The 22,459-nt window shown below is 32.5% G+C and overlaps 1 protein-coding gene across 2 annotated transcripts in view; it reads left to right on the plus strand.

Annotated features, from left to right (window-relative positions):
• The first annotated feature begins 732 nt into the window (after positions 1-732).
• The window catches only part of LOC139511224 (nuclear pore complex protein Nup214-like), a 40,742-nt gene continuing 19,015 nt past the window's right edge, over positions 733-22,459 (plus strand). Inside the window, exons 1-17 of one of the 2 annotated variants that reach the window (XM_071297804.1) lie at positions 733-859; positions 1,528-1,654; positions 2,889-3,115; positions 4,596-4,779; positions 5,098-5,226; positions 5,501-5,604; positions 6,764-6,861; positions 7,456-7,525; positions 8,068-8,194; positions 8,814-8,969; positions 9,693-9,920; positions 12,364-13,068; positions 15,126-15,233; positions 15,577-15,620; positions 19,387-19,536; positions 21,341-21,606; positions 21,844-22,005. In XM_071297804.1, the coding sequence (XP_071153905.1) occupies positions 821-859; positions 1,528-1,654; positions 2,889-3,115; positions 4,596-4,779; positions 5,098-5,226; positions 5,501-5,604; positions 6,764-6,861; positions 7,456-7,525; positions 8,068-8,194; positions 8,814-8,969; positions 9,693-9,920; positions 12,364-13,068; positions 15,126-15,233; positions 15,577-15,620; positions 19,387-19,536; positions 21,341-21,606; positions 21,844-22,005 (2,924 nt within the window). In that variant the 5' untranslated portion in view covers positions 733-820. Of the gene's footprint in view, positions 860-1,527; positions 1,655-2,888; positions 3,116-4,595; positions 4,780-5,097; positions 5,227-5,500; positions 5,605-6,763; positions 6,862-7,455; positions 7,526-8,067; positions 8,195-8,216; positions 8,277-8,813; positions 8,970-9,692; positions 9,921-12,363; positions 13,069-15,125; positions 15,234-15,576; positions 15,621-19,386; positions 19,537-21,340; positions 21,607-21,843; positions 22,006-22,459 lie in introns of those variants that run through there. The other variant, XM_071297805.1, reaches the window with a different exon arrangement.

Consider the following 22,459-nt stretch of genomic DNA (forward strand, 5'->3'; position numbering starts at 1 on the left):
TTTTTTTACCACAAACTTTGAATTAGAGTACATATGTTTAATTATCTTATAGAAATTTCCTCCAATTTTAAGATTTAATAGTTTTTTAAGTAATCCTGAGTGCCAAACAGAGTCAAAAGCTTTAGAGAGATCTACAAAACAAGCAAAAATAGGCTTTTTTAATTTGTGTAAATATTTATTTATCAAAGTTTTAATAGTGAAAATATGATCTGCAGTTCTATAATCTGGTCTGAATCCTGCTTGAAAGGGATTATAAAGATTATTTTCTTCCATATATTTATGCAGTCTTTTCTGTAATAATGAGGTGAAAAGCTTGCCAAGACAGCTGGTAAGGCTAATACATCTATAATTATCGCATATGTTTATGTCACCATTTTTGTGTAAGAAGGAAGTACAAGATAAATTCCAAGCATCTGGAAATTTTCCGCTTGATAAAATTCTGTTAAATAAATTAACAATAGGTAAAAGTAATAGGTCTTTTCCATATAAAAGGAATTCATTATATATAAGGTCTATTCCTGGTTGTTTATTCTTCTTAAGTTTTTTAATGCCATCTCTGACTTCTTTACAAATGAATGCATAATCTAAATGTTTATTATTAATATTTTCAATTTCTATCTTCGAGATATCTAAATCAGTATTATTTTCTTCATAAAGCTTTTTTAAGTAATTTGACATTTCAGATAGAGGTATAGGATTTTCTTCTCTATTTGTATTTTTCTTCAGATTATTAAAATTTAACATTGAACGAAATTTTGCAATATTTACAATTTGGGGCCAAATTTTGCAATATTTAAAAGCGAAAGTTTAGATTTAGATTATGGCAACAGCTGACGAACCTCCGGAAAGAGACGTGAAGGTATGTTGTGTTTGTAATGTGTAATAGTAGGCAGGTGTTACAATGTCGAAGAAATGACTATTTTGAAACTCATTTTTATAAAATTTTTGCAACAAAAAACAGTATAGACCTACTTTACATTGCATACCTGCCAACTTTTCAAAATGCCCATGGGTGTTTTACGTGCAAAATGGCTCTCCAAGTCCTACACAACCTGTAAAGGGGCCTTCAAATTTATTTTAATGATGTTTATTTGCTTCCTCATACTTGCATGCATACTGTATACAATCCTATACCAATGATTAATTGTTTGATTTGTTTTAAATTTTGGACAAAATTGCTCTTTCAAAATTTCAAATTGGAAGCCTCTAAAGGGGGAAACCCTCGCAAATAGTGACAGTTGGCAGGAATACAGTCTATGATTTTTGGAAACAAGACTTATATATGTTTTTAAGTTTAAACACACTTTCTTGTTCAAAATGACAAATGGGATAGACACAAGTTTTTCAACTAAGTATTGTCTTCTCCAATTATAGTTTATAGGTCAGGGAGCCAGTGCGGCCATGTAATAAAGTTATTTTAAGTTTTACTTCTATTTGATATTGAATCATATGTTGTTGTATTTATAAAGACTTCAGATAAATGGAAAACAGATCACATATTAATTGTCCATTAATTTGTTTAATCAGGATTTCAGATATCAGCAGCTATGCAGGTTTCAGATAGATGATGGCAATTCACCAGTAAGGGGGAAGAGTCCTCAGTTAGTTGCAGCTTCCTCAAAATATGGAGTAGTCTTTGTTGGTACAAGTAACGGTAAGTCATTTGGGGAAAAAAAGCAGTTCAGGGTTCAATGCCAGACATATTTTTAGAAGACCTGCCTGGTAGAAGAGGTAAATAAATAAATAAGCTTTATTTAGAGTCGGCAATGTATACAAACATAAACAACATAAGCTCTAATGAGCTTTTAACTGACATACAAGACATTTATAACAATACAACATTTAAAACAATACAACACATAATACACAAGCAATAAATTACGCAGCACAAAATGAAGGACTAAAAGCATAGTGGTAATAAGCAGAATATAAGCATGCTAAGCTAAGTATTAAAGCTAAAAGCATATAAGTGTAAACTATACATGATTAAAAAGCTGGTAAAAATGCATAGCATTAAATATTTAAAAAAAGATGTATGATCTAAACAATGGTAAATAATTTTCATGATTTTAGCATAATTTTAGGATAAAATCTGCACAAACTGTAAACTGTAAATGTAATGCATGAATATGATTAATAGTAATTGAACCAATGAAAGGCTAAAATCTCTATTGCATTGCAGTCTTATCTAATTTTTGTTGAGCCTTAGACTTTTGTCGAAAAAGCGAGACATAGCGATCCTACATTATGGCGTCTACGTCATTGTTGTTGTTGTCAGTAGCGTCCACAAATATTCACTAGATGACTGATGTGGTTAAAGTTTTTAAAATTTAAATAACTTTCTTAAACTCTCCTGAATTTGTACCAAATTTGGACAGAAGCTTGTGTATAATCATGATCATATGATAGTATCCAGAAATAAATTTTGTAAAAAAAAATGCCATTTTTTCCCGTATTTTACTAATAAATGGACAATAATGGACTTAGTTTTTCTGCCAGGAAACATTACATGTACATTCACTCTGTGGTTTAAGTTTTTAAAATTTTAATAACTTTCTTAAACTATCTGGGATTTGTACCAAATTTGGACAGAAGCTTGTTTATGATAAAATGCTAGTATCTAGTAGGAAATGTTGTTAAAATTTTGTTCCTGTTTCAGTATTTTACCTGTAAATGGACTTAGTTTTTCTTCCAGTTAACATTACATCCAGTCTGCAGTTAAAGTTTTTAAAATATTTATTAGATTCATAAACTACACTGAATTTTAACTAAACTTGGACAGAAGCTTCTTACAATCAAAAGATAGTCATGATAGTATCGAGAAAGATATTTTGATTAATTTTTTCCTCATTTTTGGTGAGCCTATGTTCTATTCATCATATTTGTAGGATTTAAAGTGATACAGACATCTGAACTGAGTAGAATTGATAGAGAACATGCTAAAGACAGAACAAAAATAATTGTGAAAGAATATCCTTGCCAGGCGTCAATAGAGTTATCTGCCCCTCCATCATTGTTGGCACTTAGTTGTGACAGTCTTAGCTTGGCTGTGGTTGTAGAAAGTGCAGATTTGTCACAAGTCTACATATATGATACTAGAAGTTTTGTCAGTCAGGTAAATTATATAGACATAAAGTCTTTATTCATAGGTTTGATTAAAGAGAATTTCTCCAGAGAGAGCCAGTATCTGTTTTTTTTTCCATGGAGCTGATGTATTCTTGCATTGTTAACCCTTAGTATCCTTTAAAAGTGTTTTTCTAGGTACAAACTCATAGATTTGATTTTTTTCTAATAAACATGATAAATACTACACAATGCACTAGTTTCTTTTTCTGTGTATTTCAAGCAATTAAACATAATTTCAAATAACAAGAGTTGTGATCAGAAGCTGCATACCACCAACATTTTAAAAAGGACTGGCAAAATTTTTGAATTTATGGTATTTTGCAACAGAAATAACAATAAGTACCACCAGATTTTCTCCAATGACATACATCAAAAAATGTTTTAATAACTCTTAAATAATATTGATGAGTATTAAACATGGTTAGTTGGAGTGGTATTTAGCTCAGAATTTGGTGGTTAGTGGAATAATAAATTTTTAAAAAAATGTTTGAAGATATCTATTTGTTATGTTGCAATATTTTAAATGAATTTATACTGCACTCGTTCTATTTGAGCAGTCAAAATGCGTTGACTGTATATTTCTATGCCATATACAGTCACTGACCTGATATTACTTTTCCTCATGAATATTTAAATAGAAATTGTCAAAATTATGTTTAATTATTCATACGACCTCTTCAACCTGTTCTTGTTTCCAATGTAAACAACGATGCGTTTAACGACTCAAACTTGTTTCTTTTGCAATTTTTGGGAAAACATATTTCACTTATTAATTATTTTTTGTTTGCAACCTATAAATCATTATGTTTTATGCTTATTGTTGATATTTTAGTCTGCAACGAATTCGTTCATCATTGATTGCGGTAATGATGTACATTTCATCGTGTTTTATATCTTTCAGTCTGTGTGATATGAGGCCTTTTTAAAGGGGGATTTTCCCCAATATTTAAATCAAATAAATAACATTAACACAATAAACAACAATTGAAAATGTTTTTTTAGATTGCAGTATAAAGACAATAATAGTGCATTGACTTGACATTTCCCTGTTTCTAAGCCTCATCCTTATATCGTTGATACAATGTATGTCAAGTCAATGTACTGTTATTGTCTATATATATATATCTTCCTTTTTTCACAATTAATAAAAATAAAAATTGGTGTTGTATAAAAGCAGATACCATTTCCTGAATGTCTGGAAAAAAGAAAGTACAGGAATGACACTGAATTTTAAAGTTAACAATCACTGCTGCATCAGGCATGGGAAATTTTGTAATGGGCATGATGGGTGATCCATGAATGTTATTTTATTTTAGTGTTAGAAAGAATTGCAATCCTATAATTATTGTTTAAATAAATATTCTGTATACTATATGCTAGTCTGACTGAGAAAAACATTCTATTATTTGGTCAGATTAAATTTAGGTCTGACAACTATTTGTCTGAAATCTATATTTATCTTGTTACAGGGTAATCAGTCTCAACCATTTTTGAGGATAAGATTGAATTGTGGTCTGTCAGATTTAGCATGGAATCCAGAAAACCCTACAATGCTTGTATGTGTAATGGAGGATGGCAGTGTGTCTATATTTGAAGCTGGCGACAATCTTTCTATTAAGGCAACTATACCTGCCCAGGCAAAGGCAACATGTGGTAAGAACAACACTGTATTGTTATTTGTATCATTTTTTGTTGTTCAAACAAAACTTTGAATTTATAGTCACTCAATCTTTATTTCTTATTGGAAATGGAGTGATTTTTTTAAGCCAAACAGTATCAAAGCACACAGATTTTTGTGCTATGAACAGAATTCTATTTAATTTTATGATATAAAGGCACACAATTTCTGTATTTGGCACAAATTAAAAAAAAAAAAGATGTAACAAAGTTGTCAGAGTCAAAAAGTCAAGTCTTGCACTTATATGAGTACCTAACATTTGAGTTCATTTAATTATTTTTTTCATATTAAAGTATGCTGGAGTCCAAAAGGAAAACAGTTAGTTGTAGGACAGAATGATGGACTTTTAGCCCAGTATGATCAAGCTTTAGTGAAGAAGAAGGAATGGACGTGTCCAAACATATTATCTGGGCAACAGAGAGGTAAACTATTATAAGGAAAGTTACCTATTAGATATTGACTATAGCATGTATAGTGATCTATTCAGCTGTTGAACTTTATTAACAAGTGTACTCAACAAAATATTAAGGTGACAATTTATTATATATATAACAAACTATATTAACAAATGTTAACATCAGTATATCGCAAAAATGGTAAAATAGATTTATTGTGTCACCTAGCACAAAATTTGCTGTATTTTTCTTGTAAATAGATATATGCAGTAGACATGGAAAATGTTTTTGTATTTTACAGTGGTTGGTATAATTTGGCTGTCAACTTTTAGTTTTATGGTGGCGTACATTGCTGAGAATGCTGATGTCAGTGATCAACCAACAGTTGTCCTAATCACTGGAAGTGTGAGTATAACTATATATGAGTTACTTCCCTTTTCTATTAAGCTGAAGGGGGATAACTAACAGAATATCAATAGCATGTCAATACTTAGGTTGTTATAGCAGATGCTCATTCCTAATTGACGAACGAAGGTCAATAGTTCTCTGTACTGGGACTTAAATTTTCAAAACCTTTCAGCCAGCCATATTTGTTTATGTTCTGAAATCTCCTTGAAAATCTTTATAATCGTATTTTGATAAAAAGAAATGATCTTTTTGGGGTCCGATCTCAAACCATGATAACACTATATATAGCTATTACCAAACTGATAACATTACAAGAATTGAGATATTTATTTTGGTATTTATTTAAAAAAAAATTCCATATAGAGGCATTAGCTATAAGTGTGGTATTATCAGTTTAATTTTTGTCGAGCCTTTGACTTTTGTCAAATAAAGCGAGACATAGCGATCCTACATTCTGTCGTTGTCAGTGGCAACCTCAAACATTCACTCTGTGGTTAAAGTTTTTGAAATTGTATTAACTTTCTTAAAATATCCTGGATTTCTACCAAACTAGCACAGAAGCTTGTTTATGATCATAAGATAGTATCCAGAAATAAATTTTGTAAAAAAAGATCCAGTTTAAAAAATAAATCTTGTTTTCCGTATTTTACTTATAAATAAGACAAAATCAGAAGATGGTATCCAGAAGTAAATTAAAAAAAAAAAATCCTTTTTTTCCTATTTTACTTTTTAATGATCTTAGTTTTTCTGCCAGTTTCTATAACATTCACTCTGTGGTTAAAGTTTTTGAAATTTTAATAACTTGCTTAAACTATCCTGGATTTCTACCAAACTTGGATAAAAGCTTGTTTTATATGATCAAACGCTAGTATCTAGAAGGACATTTTGTAAAAATTTATTTCTTGTTTTTCCGTATTTTACTTAATTATGTACACAGTTTTCTTCCAGTTAACATTACATACAATCTGAAGTTAAAGTTCTTAACACATTTATTAGCTTCTTTAAGTAGGCGAGACACTGGGTTGCGGGGAACCCTTACAAATTTTTATTAGATAGTCATTTACATTTTTGTAATTTATACTTTCCACAAACTATTATAATTTTTATTGAACATTTAAGATAGATTTTATAGGAAGTATTATGATGTATCTTTCAGAAAGAAGCGCCTCCTAGGTACACTTCACTAGAAGATCCATGTTATGGCGGAGGCGAAGAAAGACTGAAGAAATTTTTCTTCCATTATATTCCTGCCTGGTAAGGTTTTTTTTAAAAGATTTAAGTGTCATTAGAAATCTTGTTCCACAAAATCTGCAGGACTATTGGAATATCAAAGAATTAGACCTGATTTTTCATTTAATTATACCTGCAGGGCCATATGAAGTACAGGCCAATAAAAAATATTTGTTGTTCTTCATCTCAAAGTTACAAAGCCTTCAACTTGGTACAAAAATTCTCACCTCACTGCAAGTTTAATATGGTCCCTAGCACCAGCTTGAGTAGAATTCTCTGTAAACTAATGATAATGCCACAACTGTGAATTGAAGTAATATCAATAAAATAAATCTATGTTTTTATGCGTAGGAAATGGAGATAAGTAAAATGGAGGACCTTTTTTAATTAAAAACATATTAAAAACTGTGCCAGCTAAAACATGTCCTTAATAAATAGACTGTTTTGTTGATAGAAATGAGATTTCAACCAAAGTCCAAACACTTTAGATAATGAAGTAGTTTGGTTTATTCCTATTTTATTGTGTTTTGTATCGTTTATACTTGCAGTGAGATGTAAGTGGTTTAATCCTATTTTATTTTATTGTACTGTGTATCATAATTCTGTTTATACTTTCAGGGAGATGATAACTGCAACATCCAGTACTGCAATAGAAATAGCTGTGTTGGGGAAACACTTTGACAACAAGGTATACTGCCAATTTATTCACTATTTGACCGAAAATAGACAAATTTGGTCCATTGTCATCAAGAGATAGTTGTCCTTGCTTTTATCTATATCTATAATTATCCACTTATATATTATTTTAACTCCCGAACTAGAATCGGATGTTTATCAGTTAAATTGAATACTTTGACAAGACCACTGACAGAATGATGTATCTGAAGTATCCATAACCCCAAGCACCAAACATTTTGGTTATCATTTTTGAAAATTGTTTTGAAGAATTCAATAAAGGGGCATTTCTTCTCTGAAACCACTGGACCAAATTCAGAAATTCAGCCAAAATTTTTAGGGTAACAAGTATAAAGTTTGTGGTTTTTTTTTTCTTTTACTAATCAAACAACATGACCACCATGGCTATGGTGTTGACTTACATTTCAGTCTGGAGCCTCTAGATGTTAATGAAAATGTGTGATCCCCTTTTAGGACTTTATATGCCATCTTTGAGGATACTTTTGTTATTGATGTTAAAATGCTATAATTTAAAGGATATTTTTATCATTTTAGACCAGTATGGAGAGATGGAATCTAGAAGATTCAGCGAGGGCTGAGATTCCAATGACGGCCGATCATTGTGAGGCTTACACTATGGGTGTAGCTATAGACTTCTCATCTCAGATGCCTCTTCCTCTTAGTAAGTATATGCTAGAATCATTGTGAGGCTTACACTATGGGTGTAGCTATAGACTTCTCATCTCAGATGCCTCTTCCTCTTAGTGAGTCAAAATATTTTATAAGTAATCATACAGTACAATGTTATGCACTTCTGTGCATTTATTAACATGATTATATTGATTTTGTTAGGAAAATCAGAATGTTGAGTTCTTATATATTGTTGGATACTCGCACAGTCTCTTTACTCTCAATGATTTAAAACTCATAATTTTTCTGAATTTACAGTAATTTGCAGCTCAGGTAACAATCCCTCAATTTAAAAGATATCTCATACACCACAAAAAAGTCATTTCAGATGTAAACATGGAAAGGATTTATAGATCAGTCATACAATTTATTCTTTTCTATTCTATTTCTAAAAAGAGAAGGAAAAAATTGAAAAATTAAACCTCTTGTAATGAATCAAAGCAAAAGAACGATAAAATTCACAGCTATTGTAAGATCAAACAATTGACTGAATAAGAAATTACAGATGCAGTAAATTTCTAGATAATGTCAAAATTAACTGTCTAAAAAGGAATCCATTGGACCTTCAGTGTAGCACAATCATGAATTGAAATTAAGTACTTTTATTTCAGCTGAAGAGACAATGTTGCCACCATGCCCAATTTTCCTGGTCTTATCATCAGAAGGCATCTTAATTCCTTTCTATATGGTTTACACACATCCAGAAACTCCAGTATTGACATCAGCACCTGCTGTTTTGTCTGCTGATGGAGCCAGGCAGTCTAAAGGTATGTCTGTTAATGGAGCCAGGCAACCTAAAGGGTTTTTCTAAGGGTCAACAGATGATAATTAATCTACACACATTTAGACGTTAGCACCTGACAACTTAGAAACTCTAAGTAATTAGTTTACAATGTTCCTTAAGCTTGATAGACAAAAATAAGATATTGAATAAATGAAGGTAAACATCACACTTAAAATTTGTTATGATTGTTAAATTAAAACAAATAATTTAATTGGTATCTTTAATGTTGATGCATAAAAGTGGCATTAGTGTGAAAATGTGGATTTCATTTATTCATGGAATGAGGTAAAATTGAAATTTTAGTAAATACCGGATTCACTGGTATTACAAATTCTGCAAACCAGCAGATAGGAAATTTGTAGTTTTTTAGCAACTAAATATAGTGTACTTATACCCACCAATTAAATCTGAAGGATAGAAATGAATCCTTATAAAGAAAGAATATGACTGTGGTGTGATTGCCAATGAGACAACTTTCCACAAGAGACCAAAATGACACAGAAATTTACAACTATAGGACTGTACGGCAATGAGCAAAGCCCATACCGCATAGTCAGCTATAAAAGGCCCTGAAATGACAATGTAAAACAATTCAAACGAGAAAACTAACGGCCTTATTTATGTACAAAAAATGAATGAAAAACAAATATTTAACATATTGATAATCTTGACTTAAAGTAAATCACTGATATATTTTTTCGCCTAGCATCACCAGTAGTTACAGGAACACAGTCATCAGCAGGTATTCAGCCTACCCAGCCATTAGCACCGGCCGGACCAAGTTTCCAGTTTGTATCAACTAAACCAGCGCCCACAGCTACAGCATCGCCGTTTAGTTTCACATCGTCCACTACAGCGCCACCTACAGTGACACCAGCTGCATCTCAAGCAACATCTACCACAGGGTTTGGAATTTCATCATCTCAGTCAACAGGTATGACCCTAAATATGTAGGTGTAAAGCATCTTTATCTAATAAAAAGATTAAATCCTTTTAGAAATTATATCAAATATTTACAAGTGTGGTTTAAAATATGAAACATAAAAATAGTAGCTAAATTTATGTAAACAAACCTACAGAATTGATATCTTTCCAAGGATTGCTGATAACGCATTTCCGCTTATTTTCATTAGGGTTCCTTTAATGTGGTTGTTAAGTAATGAATACACTGATGTATGCAAAAGTATAGCTAAGTATATAAACATGTGTTTTTTGCTTAGAATATAAGTGTGAAATTTTTGTTTGCTGCTTATAATGTAATATAATTACTTATATTTTTACACTAGAGTTACTCCCCTTGGAACACATATGTTGTATTAATTTTAGTTAAGGGGGCTCGCGGGTCTAAATCATTTTTTTGTCGAGCCTGCAACTTTTGTTGCAGAAAGCTCGATATAGGGATAGTGATCCGGCGGCGGCGGCGGCGGTGTTAGCTAACTTCTTAAAAGCTTTATATTTTAGAAGGTGGAAGACCTGGATGCTTCATACTTTGTATATAGATGCCTCATGTTACGAAGTTTCCGTCAGTCACATGTCCAATGTCCTTGACCTCATTTTCATGGTTCAGTGACCACTTGAAAAAAAAGTTCAGATTTTTTGTAATGTTGAATTCTCTCTTATTATACGTAATAGGATAACTATATTTGATATGTGCGTACCTTGAAAGGTCCTCATGTCTGTCAGACAGTTTTCACTTGACCTCGACCTCATTTCATGGATCAGTGAACAAGGTTAAGTTTTGGTGGTCAAGTCCATATCTCAGATACTACAAGCAATAGGGCTAGTATATTCGGTGTATGGAAGGACTGTAAGGTGTACATGTCCAACTGGCAGGTGTCATCTGACCTTGACCTCATTTTCATGGTTCAGTGGTTATAGTTAAATTTTTGTGTTTTGGTCTGTTTTTCTCATACTATATGCAATTGGTCTACTATATTTGTTGTATGGAATGATTGTAAGGTGTACCTATCTAGCGGGGAGATGTCATGTGACCTTGACCTCATTTTCATGGTTCAGTGGTCAAAGTTCAGTTTTTGAGTTTTGGTCTTTTTATCTAATACTATATGCCATAGGTCATCTATATTTGGTGTATAGAAATATTTTATGATCTTTATGTCAGTCGCGCAGATTTTATTTGACCGTGACCTCATTTTCACGGTTCATTGCACAGTGTTAAGTTTTTGTGTTTTGGTCTATTTTTCTTAAACTATAAGTTATAGGTCAACTACATGTATATATGTTGTATAGAAGCATTGTTAGCTGTACATGTCTGCCTGGCATGGTTCATCTGACCTTGACCTCATTTTCAAGGTTCATTGGTCTTTGTTTAGTTATCTTGGTTAATGTTAAGTTTATGTGACAGTTGTATTAAAGCTTAGCTTTATACTTAGAACTATCAACATAATATCAATGATTAGTATAGAAGGCGAGACATTTCAGTGTGTGCACTCTTGTTTTATTTAATATAAGATTTCCCTAATTTTTTCTTTAAATGAACTTTATCTTATACCTAATAGAAAAATAAAATAAAAAAGAGGGGTCACCGATCATTTATGCTCACAATCTGCCTTCGAAAGAAGCATACATTTTTGTAAAGGTACTTTTTTTCTGTTGAACTAATAGGAGAAAAAGAGGTAATATCGAAATAAAAAAAGAACTTAATTACAGAAATCGCTTAAATTTTACAATTATTTAGTTAATGTATAGCTTATTCGAAAACTATAATAAAAAATATAGGTCACTGATGAGTAAAAAAAGATATTTCAATTTTAATGCCAAAAAATTGCATTTTTGCATCAAAGGGAGATAATTTGGAGCTTTTTCAATGATATAAACATTTTCAAAGTCATCTGGGGCCAAATCTGATCGATTTTTTTGGTTAATTTTTGCATCATATCATAAAGTAATAACTAAAAGTTTAATAAATAAAATTTGTTATGAAAAAAACAAATGTTTATTTTTTGCTGAAATTTTTGTACCCGCAAGCCTCCTTAAGGTTATTCTTTGTTGTATCTATGCTATTAATGATCATGTTCATAATTGAGCTTTCTTTAATAAAATATTTCGTATTTCGTAATTGTATAACACTTGTCAACAACTAGCAATATGGCACAAATTAAGCTTAATATTTCTTTCAGATGTTATTTAGATACTATATACATGTATGTACTGCTTTGATTTTTTATGGCAATCTTTTATATATATTGTCAAAAAGATATAAGATTGCTTTTTGGAACAAACTGCTAACTGGTTTTTTTTCAACATTGGAAAAACAGTCACATAGTACAACTATATTATCACTTGATAAAGAAAAAAATGTTTTAAGCACTTTTCATCAATTCACATTCATTATTTTTGTGCTTTTATATTTTCATTAGGTTTTAATTTTGGCGCTAAACCTACCAGTACTACAACTAGTGAATCTTCCTCTACTAAACCAAGTATGTTTGGTACACTGTCAAGTGAACCAATATCTACAAAACCAAGTATATTTGGTACACAAACTAGTGGTGCATCTCTTTTTGGAAGTAAACCATCGAGTGATTCATCAGCCCCTAAACAAAGTATGTTTGGTGTGCCAGCTGGCAGTGGGTCTGTCTTAGGAACTTCTAGTATAGGAACTAGTGAACCCTCATCCACAAAACAGGGACTATTTGGGACATCTGTTGGCGGAACATCAAGTTTTGGAAGTACACCAAAAACAACTCCTACAGCAGCCCCTACATCTATTTTCTCTGCAGCCCCTACTGGAACAGGAAGTGGATTTAGTTTTTCTGCAACTCCAGCTGGTAATTCTACATCCTCAACACCAGCTTCTAGTTCTACATCCTCTACACCAATCTCGTTTAACTTTGCTAAGCCCTCAGGAGGAACTGTATCATCATCAGCTCCACCTGCCAGCAGCAATGTTCAGACATCTTTATTTAGTACTCCAGTGGCCAGTAAATCATTTTCCACCACAACATCATCTAACGAGACAGGATATAAACCTGGACCTGGACTGGGTGGTGTTACACCGGGTAATACTCTCCCACAGAGACAACCTACAGGAGGTACAGGGAGACCTGAGGCTTCAAAGCAAGGTTTGTATCTGTATTCAAGTATGATCATCATAATACACCTTATTGCTATTGTTCCTTTTGAAATATTCTCTTTTTAGCTCACCTGGCCTAAAAGGCCAAGTGAGCTTTTCTCATCACTTTGCGTCTGTCGTCCGTCGTCCCTCGTCCGTCGTCGTCGTTCGTCGTCGTCGTTAACTTTTACAAAAATCTTCTCCTCTGAAACTACTGGGCCAAATTAAACCAAACTTGGCCACAATCATCATTGGGGTATCTAGTTTAAAAAATGTGTCCGGTGACCCGGCCAACCAACCAAGATGGCCGCCATGGCTAAAAATAGAACATAAAGGTGAAATGTAGATTTTGGCTTATAACTCTGAAACCAAAGCATTTAGAGCAAATCTGACATGGGGGTAAAATTGTTCATGAAGTGAAAATGTATCTTAGTAATCTATTTCAAAAATCTTCTCTGAAACTACATGGCCAAATTAATCCAAACTTGGCCACAATCATCTTTGGGGCATCTAGTTTAAAAAATGTGTGGCGTGACCCCGCCAACCAACCAAGATGGTCGCCATGGCTAAAAATAAAACATAGGGGTAAAATGCAGTTTTTGGCTAATAACTCAAAAACCAAAGCATTTAGAGCAAATCTGACAGGAGTAGAATTGTTAAACAGGTGAAGATCTATCTGCCCTGAAATTTTCAGATGAATCGGATAACCCGTTGTTGGGTTGCTGCCCCTGAATTAGTAATTTTAAGGAAATTTTGCTGTTTTTGGTTATTATCTTCAATATTATTATAGATAGAGATAAACAGTAAACAGCAATAATGTTCAGCAAAGTAAGATTTACAAATAAGTCAACATGACTGAAATGGTCAGTTGACCCCTTTAGGAGTTATTGCCCTTTATAGTCAATTTTTAACCATTTTTCGTAAATCTTAGTAATATTTTACAAAAATCTTCTCCTCTGAAACTACTGGGCCAAATTAATCCAAACTTGGCCACAATCATCTTTTGGGTTAGTAGTTTGAAAAATGTGTCCTGTGACCCGGCCATCAAACCAAGATGGCCGACATGGCTAAAAATAGAACATGGGGTAAAATGCAGTTTTTGGCTTATAACTCAAAACCCAAAGCATTTAGAGCAAATCTGACATGGGTTAAAATTGTTTATCAGGTCAACATTTATCTGCTCTGAAATTTTCAGATGAATCGGACAACCCGTTGTTGGGTTGCTGACCCTGAATTGTTAGTTTTAAGGAAATTTTGCTGTTTTTGGTCATTATCTTGAATATTATTATTGATAGAGATAAACTGTAAACAACAATAATGTTCAGCAAAGTAAAATTTACAAATAAGTCAACATGACCGAAATGGTCAATTGACCCCCTTAGGAGTTATTGTTCTTTATAGTCAATTTTTAACAATTTTCATAAAATTTGTAAATTCTTACTAACATTTTCCACTGAAACTAATGGGCCAAGTTCATTATAGATAGAGATAATTTTAAGCAGCAAGAATGTTCAGTAAAGTAAGATGTACAAACACATCACCATCACCAAAACACAATTTTGTCATGAATCTATCTGCTTCCTTTAATATTCACATAGACCAAGGTGAGCAACACAGGCTCTTTAGAGCCTCTAGTTTTGTTTAGTTATAGAATACATTTAAGAAAGCCTTAATTGAATATCTTCATTTACCAGTTTTTATTTGTCAAACACAAAAAGACAAATTTAAATAGGAACAATGGCGAAAATTTATTATAATAAATAAATAAAACATGAATGCTGTTCTTGGATTATTAATACATGAATTTTCAACAAGTTAGAAGACTTTTTTTTACTCAGGTACATAAATCGATGAGTGATAGATTTCTCCAAGAAGAGATTTAAAGGTCTGAGTGAATAAACTACACAGAGAACAATAGCTATTGTATTTATTCAATGGGACAATAGAACTGACAAAAGTTTAGATACCTTGACTCTGTGAAAAACTTTCATTTGGTTTGCAATGATTTTTCTTCACCAATACATACAATCTATTTTTATTGTATACATATTGAATTTATATTTGTAGGTTCTCAACAAAGTCAGCCACAACCAAATGTTTCTCAGGAAGGATCAAAACACAAAACAGTGCAACCCCGAGTAGCTTCTTCTCAGTCTCAACAATCTCAACAAGAAGGTAAGGCCTGTTCTATTAGATATTGGAGGGTTAGAGTAGAGGCCTCCAATATTCCTTATTATTTCCACCAGAATGTCAGATCAGATTCATTAAAATAGATGCAGGATTATGGGAGGTAACTTCAAATCCATCAAATTTTATTTCGTGAAAAAAAATAAGTGCCATATCTTGGCACAGCGGTTTATTTTTTTGGAGGGATTGACAAAAAACAGGAGTGCCTTCCTGTCTGAACTATACAATTAATTAGTCAACTTTTTACTTTTTAATTATTTGACCATAATAGATTCAAAATTGAGAGTGTCATATGTCATTTCTGACCATACTATATTTAATAATTTTTCAGAAGAGACAGTTGACAGCACCTACACAAAAAGTATTATGGAAGAGGTAGGTTTAATAAGTTTTGTCAGATTCTTTGATTCCATTTGTTTTACTAGGTGCCAATTTTATGGATTGATGTAAAATAAGGAGATGTGTTATGATTGCCAATGAGACAACTATCCACCAAAGTTCAGAGTATACTTGTCAGACCTGTGAAATCTCTTTTTATTAGATCACCTGGCATGAAGAGTATCTAGTTTAAAAAATGTGTCCGATGACCCTGCCCACCAACTAAGCAGTTTTTGGGATACGATTGCTTTTAAGCAATCTGTAGACTTTTACCGTTGACTCAGGGCTCATTCCCTCACGTCAACCGTTTTATTCTAAACATTCAGCAACATCTCAGATTCTTATGATTGTCTTGCTTTAAAAGGTAAAAACAAGCAAAAGGATTGAACATAAACAACTTTCATGTAATGTTCTTCTCATAATCTTCATGTTTGATTATATCCTTGACTTATATGCGTGTTTTTAACAACACGGAAAATCAGAATTAAGCAGTATTTATATTTAGTGTTTTTATAAATTTAGAAACACGTCAGAGGGAATTCCCCAGTTTTGATAAATGCGAGAGTTCTTTGAATTCCGATAATTCTATTTCTGTCATATAAGAACTGAAGTGGAGTTTTCTATATTTTACCGTTATGAAACTGATACTGTACTCTCATAAAGAAATTGAGACTCATTCATCATATCATAAATTAAATAAACGTTCTTGTTCCAAATCGCAAGTCGCGGGTTTGTTTATGTATTAATGCGCATGCGTATAGTTTTCTTGATTTCAAGGGGTATCAGATTGAGTGGTTTTTCTGGATTCCCCGCTTATTAATTAATTTGAAACTCATTGGATTCTTTCTATGTCTGCCTGCTATTGAGGGTTTAATATTGTTGTTGCATAATTTAAAATCATATGCATAATTTAAATTAAAATCAATGAAGTTTTACCTATAACACCCCTTTAGCCGAAATGGAGTCTTCCATATTATCGTTTCGAGTTGTCTCCCTTTCAGAAGTATTTCCCGTCAAGAAAAAATTAACTCGTTAGATGTCGATAAACGTCGTATTATATTAAGAACGATCTCAATTTAAACAGAGGAGTGTGTACGGAAGGATTCATGCCCACTGACCCAAAGAAAATTAATAATTAAAGAGTTAGAAATGGGGTTCCTCCTAGAATTAACGGTGATAAGATACGAAGTGAATAGTCCGAGATTACTGGGTACAAGTCAAATCGGCATCTAGTCAAATCGGCACCTATATTTAAAAGTCAATTCGGCATCCAATAATATTTGATATAATATATGGGACTGGGAAATGGGGTTCCTCCTAGAATTAACGGTGATAAGATACGAAGTGAATAGTCCCGAGATTACTGGGTACAAGTCAAATCGGCACCCATAGAAAAAGTCAAATCGGCACCTAGTCAAATCGGCACCCAAAGAAAAAGTCAAATCGGCACCCAAAGAAAAAGTCAAATCGGCACCTGGTTAAATCGGCATCTAGTCAAATCGGCACCTATTTAAAATTTAATTCGGCATGCAATAATACTTGATACAATATATGGGACTGGGACTATTTAAGTTTGTAATACACCTTATCGCTATTTGTCCGCCATTACTGGATATCACACAGGTTCCCGTAAAATTTTGACGTCATAAAACAAAATATCTGACGCCACAATGGAAAAGTGATTGTTATATGCGTCAAAAGTTCAAGCGGCCGGGTCAGCAAGGATTTGCGATAAGGTGTATTTAAGTATACTAGCATAAAAGTCCCCCACGGTCCCAGCTTGTCTGGCAAATTCGCCGTTGGACATCCGAGTAATCTCGAACTATGAAGTGAAATACCTTGGCTCTCTCTCTCTCAGTGACTGCTGTGGAAAGTAAACTTGGAATTGATAGCACACAAATAAAACACAATAAGTACATTGCTCGTACACTTGTATCCGGGATTAGCTATTTTTAAAGTTGAGTGACTATTCAGATTTATATTACCTTTGCATGTGCAGTTGAATTAGTTTGAAAATAATACTATCTAGCTGTACCTTGCGGTCATAAAACTTTGGAGTCAGTTTTTTTGTACTCATACTCGAAAATCAACCAATGAAATTGCTTGATTTCTTGTTTCGAGCATGATTTTTGTGCTCCAAGCACTGAGCAAAGTTTTATGCCTTCAAGGCCATAGTCCAAATAATTATGACGTCTTGGAAGGCTATTATAATTTTTTTCTTTGAAGCCTTACTTCGACGTCGAAGTAAGGCGTCAAAAAAAATATAATAGCCGTTCAAGACGTCATAATTATTTGGACTATCAAGGCCAGGGCTGCCAAAAATGCGTGAGACTCACGCATGTTCATGCTTTTTTGCAGCAGTATCCTTGGATCAATTTTTTCCTCTTTGATCTTTTCTATTTTGGCCAAATCTCACGAATTTGCTTAATGAAAAGTTGGCAGAACTGCTATACATGTGTCAATGAAAACTATATGGCAATCGTATCCCTCAGAGCATTCTGCTCTTTGATTGGATTATAACTCTGAAACCAAAGCATTAAGAGCAAATCTGACATGGGGTAAAATTGTTTATCTAGTCAAGCTAGATCTATCTGCTCTGAAAATTTCAGATGAATCGGACAACCTGCTATTAGGTTGCTGCCCCTGAATTGGTAATTTTAAAGACATTTTGCCATTTTTGGTTATTATCTGGAATATTATTATAGATAGAGATAAACTGTAAACAGCAATAATGTTCAACAAATGAAGATCTACAAAATGGTCAGTTGACCCCTTAAGGAGTTATTGCCCTTTATAGTAAACTTTTAACACAGAAATTAACAACTATAGGTCAAGAAATGCATTTTTTCATCAAATTCTTACAAATCAAGAATCAATATATAAATCAATCAGAATTTCTATTTGTATCTTTGCGTAATCGAAAAATGCAGTTAACAATTATTTTCGTAAATTTTTGTTATCTTTTACAAAAATCTTCTCCTCTGAAACTACTAAAAAATTTAACCAAACTTGTCCGCAATCATCATTAGGGTATTTAGTTTAAAAAATGTGTCCAATGGCCCACAAACCAAGATGGCTGCCATGGCTAAAAATATTACATAGGGTAAAATGCAGTTTTGGCTTATATCTCTGAAACCGAAGCAGTAAGAGAAAATATGACTACACAAAATTATTCATTAGGTCTAGGTCTATCTGCCCTTAATTTTTCAGACCATTCAGGCAACCCGTTGTTGGGTTGCTGCCCCTGATTTTGTAATTTTAAGAAAATATTGCAGCTTTTGGTTATTATCTTGAATTTTATTATAGATAGAGATAAACTGTTATCAGCAATAATGTACAGCAAAATAAGATTCTAAAAATAGGCAACATGAACAAAATGGTCAATTGACCCCTTAAGGAGTTATTGCCCTTTATAGTAAATTTTAAACAATTTTCATAAATTTTGTAAATTTTTACAAAATATTTTCCACTGTAACTACCAAGTTCATTATAGATAAAGGTAATTGTAAGTAGAAAGAATGTTCAGTTAAGTAAGATCTACAAACACATCACCATCACCTAAACACAATTTTGTCAAAAAAACATATGTGCCCTTAGTTTGATATGCACATAGACCAAGTGTGAGACGTTATGTTCACAAAAATGAATTTCTTATATTATACTTTGAAAAATTAATCCTCATGCAATTTGTTCTAGAAATTATTTTTTGTTATTTATTTATCTTGATACATTAGTAATAGCTTGATTGATTATTGTATTTAAGATGACCCATTTTGAAGAAGAACTTAAACAGTTTCGAAATAAGACTTTATCTAACAAAGTTGCTGTTGGTGATATAAGAGAAATGGAGAAATTAAAGAAAAAGACAGAAGAAATGACAAAGTTTAATGAAGAAGTTAAAAAGTTGACAAAGGTATACGTAAATATACATAGACTACAAATTATCTTTTAAATATGGCCAATTTCTGTAAAATTTATAGTCATATTACTTATGTAGCTATTATATTACATTTTACTTACAGTGAAGGATAACATATTGAATCAGATTAAGTTTAACACATAATTTATCTGCATTTTGTCACCTTGATAGAGTTAAAAAGTGAGATATAGGTATGCTGTTTCCTGGGTCAGTGGCAGCTTTAATAATGTATTATATTTTATTAGGTCAGTTTATGGGGAACCACTAGTTGAAGGTCAATAACATTTAGTATGCCGTAGTATTATCAATGGCAGATCTCATGTCCATGGAGATTATTTGACCCTGTACCTTCAGTCATTATATATTGACTTTGAATATTTTGAATAACTGACATGTTAAATTATTGCTACTTTAAATTCAAAATTTGCATTTTACCAACAAAATAACAAAAAGGCGTGCCATATCTTTGTGTTAACAGTTTATTTTTCAAAACTAACAATAATGCAGTAAATAGAATTACCATAACTTTTGATACATTAATCAGATGTACTCTACCTTTTTAATGAAAAGCTTTTGTATTACTTGATAATGCATATATTTTATTGAAAGAATCAATGATCTGAATATACTGTAAAAATATTAATTTTCATTGGTGCTTTATTTTCCAACTTTCTTAAGGAGAAAATTAATGCTAAATAAGAACTGTTATGAATAAGTCTAACTATGACGACTAAGATATGTTGCTACAAATATTTTTGTATTTAGATGACTTTCAAGCTTCCTCATAGGGTTTTTGATCAGGGGCGGATGCAGGAATTTTCGAAAGGGGGGGTGCTAACCCAGGGCAAAGGGGGGTGCAAAGGGGTGCAAAACATATGTCCCGATACAAATGCATTGATCGGCAAAAATAAAGGGGGGGTGCGCACCCCCGGAACCCCCCCCCCTGGATCCGCCACTGTTTTTGATAATGTTATAACTTGTCTGTTTTTATAGTGATTATTTGATTACCAGATCAAATATTTAATGATTAATTGATTGTTTCTTAATCTAGAACTGTATTTTTAATTATTTGATTTGAAAAAAATAGTTAATGATTGTGTGATTATATTTGAAAAATATTTGTGATTATGTGATATCTTGGACACCACCATGTGGGGCCTTACTTTCTGACCATTTTATAATATTTTACATAGGATCATGTGATTATGTGATATCTTGGACACCCCCATGTGGGGCCTTACTTTCTGACCATTCTATTTTATTTTACATAGGATTATGTGATTATGTGATATTTTGGACACCCCCATGTGGGGCCTTACTTTCTGACCATTCTATTTTATTTTACATAGGATTATGTGATTATGTGATATTTTGGACACCCCCATGTGGGGCCTTACTTTCTGACCATTCTATTTTATTTTACATAGGATTATGTGATTATGTGATATTTTGGACACCCCCATGTGGGGCCTTACTTTCTGACCATTCTATTTTATTTTACATAGGATCATGTGATTATGTGATATCTTGGACACCACCATGTGGGGCCTTACTTTCTGACCATTCTATTTTATTTTACATAGGATCATGTGATTATGAGATATCTTGGACACCCCCATGTGGGGCCTTACTTTCTGACCATTCTATTTTATTTTACATAGGATCAAACAAAGGAGATTGAGGAAACCAAGTCTTTGTTGTTAGATTCCTGTCACTTTTACCGTTCTTTAGTTATGCCCCTTTATAAACATATTTATATTTAGATGACTTTTTGACCATTCTGTTTTATTTTACATAGGATCAAACAAAGGAGATTGAGGACACCAAATCTTTGTTGTTAGACTCCTACAGTATGATTGAAGAATGTAAGATGAGAGAACAGAGAAACACAGACCCAAAGTATATCCACTTGTTACGATCTAAAACCCTGGACCCCGCTAACCAAGAAAGGCTTCGGGCCCTACAACAGAAGTACCAGATATTAGACCGTGGACTAAGGGAATGTGATACTATCCTAGATAATCAGTGGCAGGAATATCAGAATAAGAATAAAAAACATGCAAGGTTTGTTTATATATGTGTTCTTTTTGTATAAATATTATTTTGAGTAAACCCCAACGTAATAACTCGTACACTTTTTTTTTGTGGGAAACTATTACAAATATAAATGACTGAATTTAATGATTGCTTAATATTTTTAAAATTACTTCAGAATTTCTTATGTTATTTATATTTTCTCACATAATAAGAAAATATCTTTATTTTGCATTATTCCTTAATATTTTGCTCGTTTCATTACAGAATATCAACGCCAACGACAGATTTGATCTATCGTAGTATCAAAAGTAACAGAAATGTAATTCTTCATCAGAATCTAGAACTTAGTGACCTGGAAAGTAAATTAAAACAACTAAAGATTTATAACAAGACCTCATCTTGGCAGGATACTTTTAATGAGTCAAGGTGAGTCTATGATATTGTGCTGTGTTTTCTACAGAAGGTATGGAAGTAAATCTAGATCCATATACATTTTAGGGATAGTAGAGAAAATTAATCTGTGAATTTTACTGTACAGGTAATTGAAGACACTCTTGATAAGATATTTCAAAGCTAAACACTACCTCAACTTTGAGAATGGATGCAATATTGCATGAAGCTGTTCATTTGTCTGTCTGCCTGTTCATCTGTTTTTCCAACAAATTTCAGTCACACTTTTCTTCATTACTGCTTAACAGAATGTCTTTTTATTTGGTCCTCATCTTAAGTGATAGTGATGAGTAGGAATATGTGTGAGCACGTTCTTGCAGATACCTCTTTGTCAATAGATTTAATTTTTTATCGCACATTTCTCAATCACTTCTATACAGAATGTATCTTCATTTTTAATCAACAGTAAGGCAGATATGAGTTTGAGAAT

The sequence above is a fragment of the Mytilus edulis genome, chromosome 2 (genome assembly GCF_963676685.1).
Source record: "Mytilus edulis chromosome 2, xbMytEdul2.2, whole genome shotgun sequence".
In the NCBI taxonomy this organism is placed as follows: domain Eukaryota; kingdom Metazoa; phylum Mollusca; class Bivalvia; order Mytilida; family Mytilidae; genus Mytilus; species Mytilus edulis.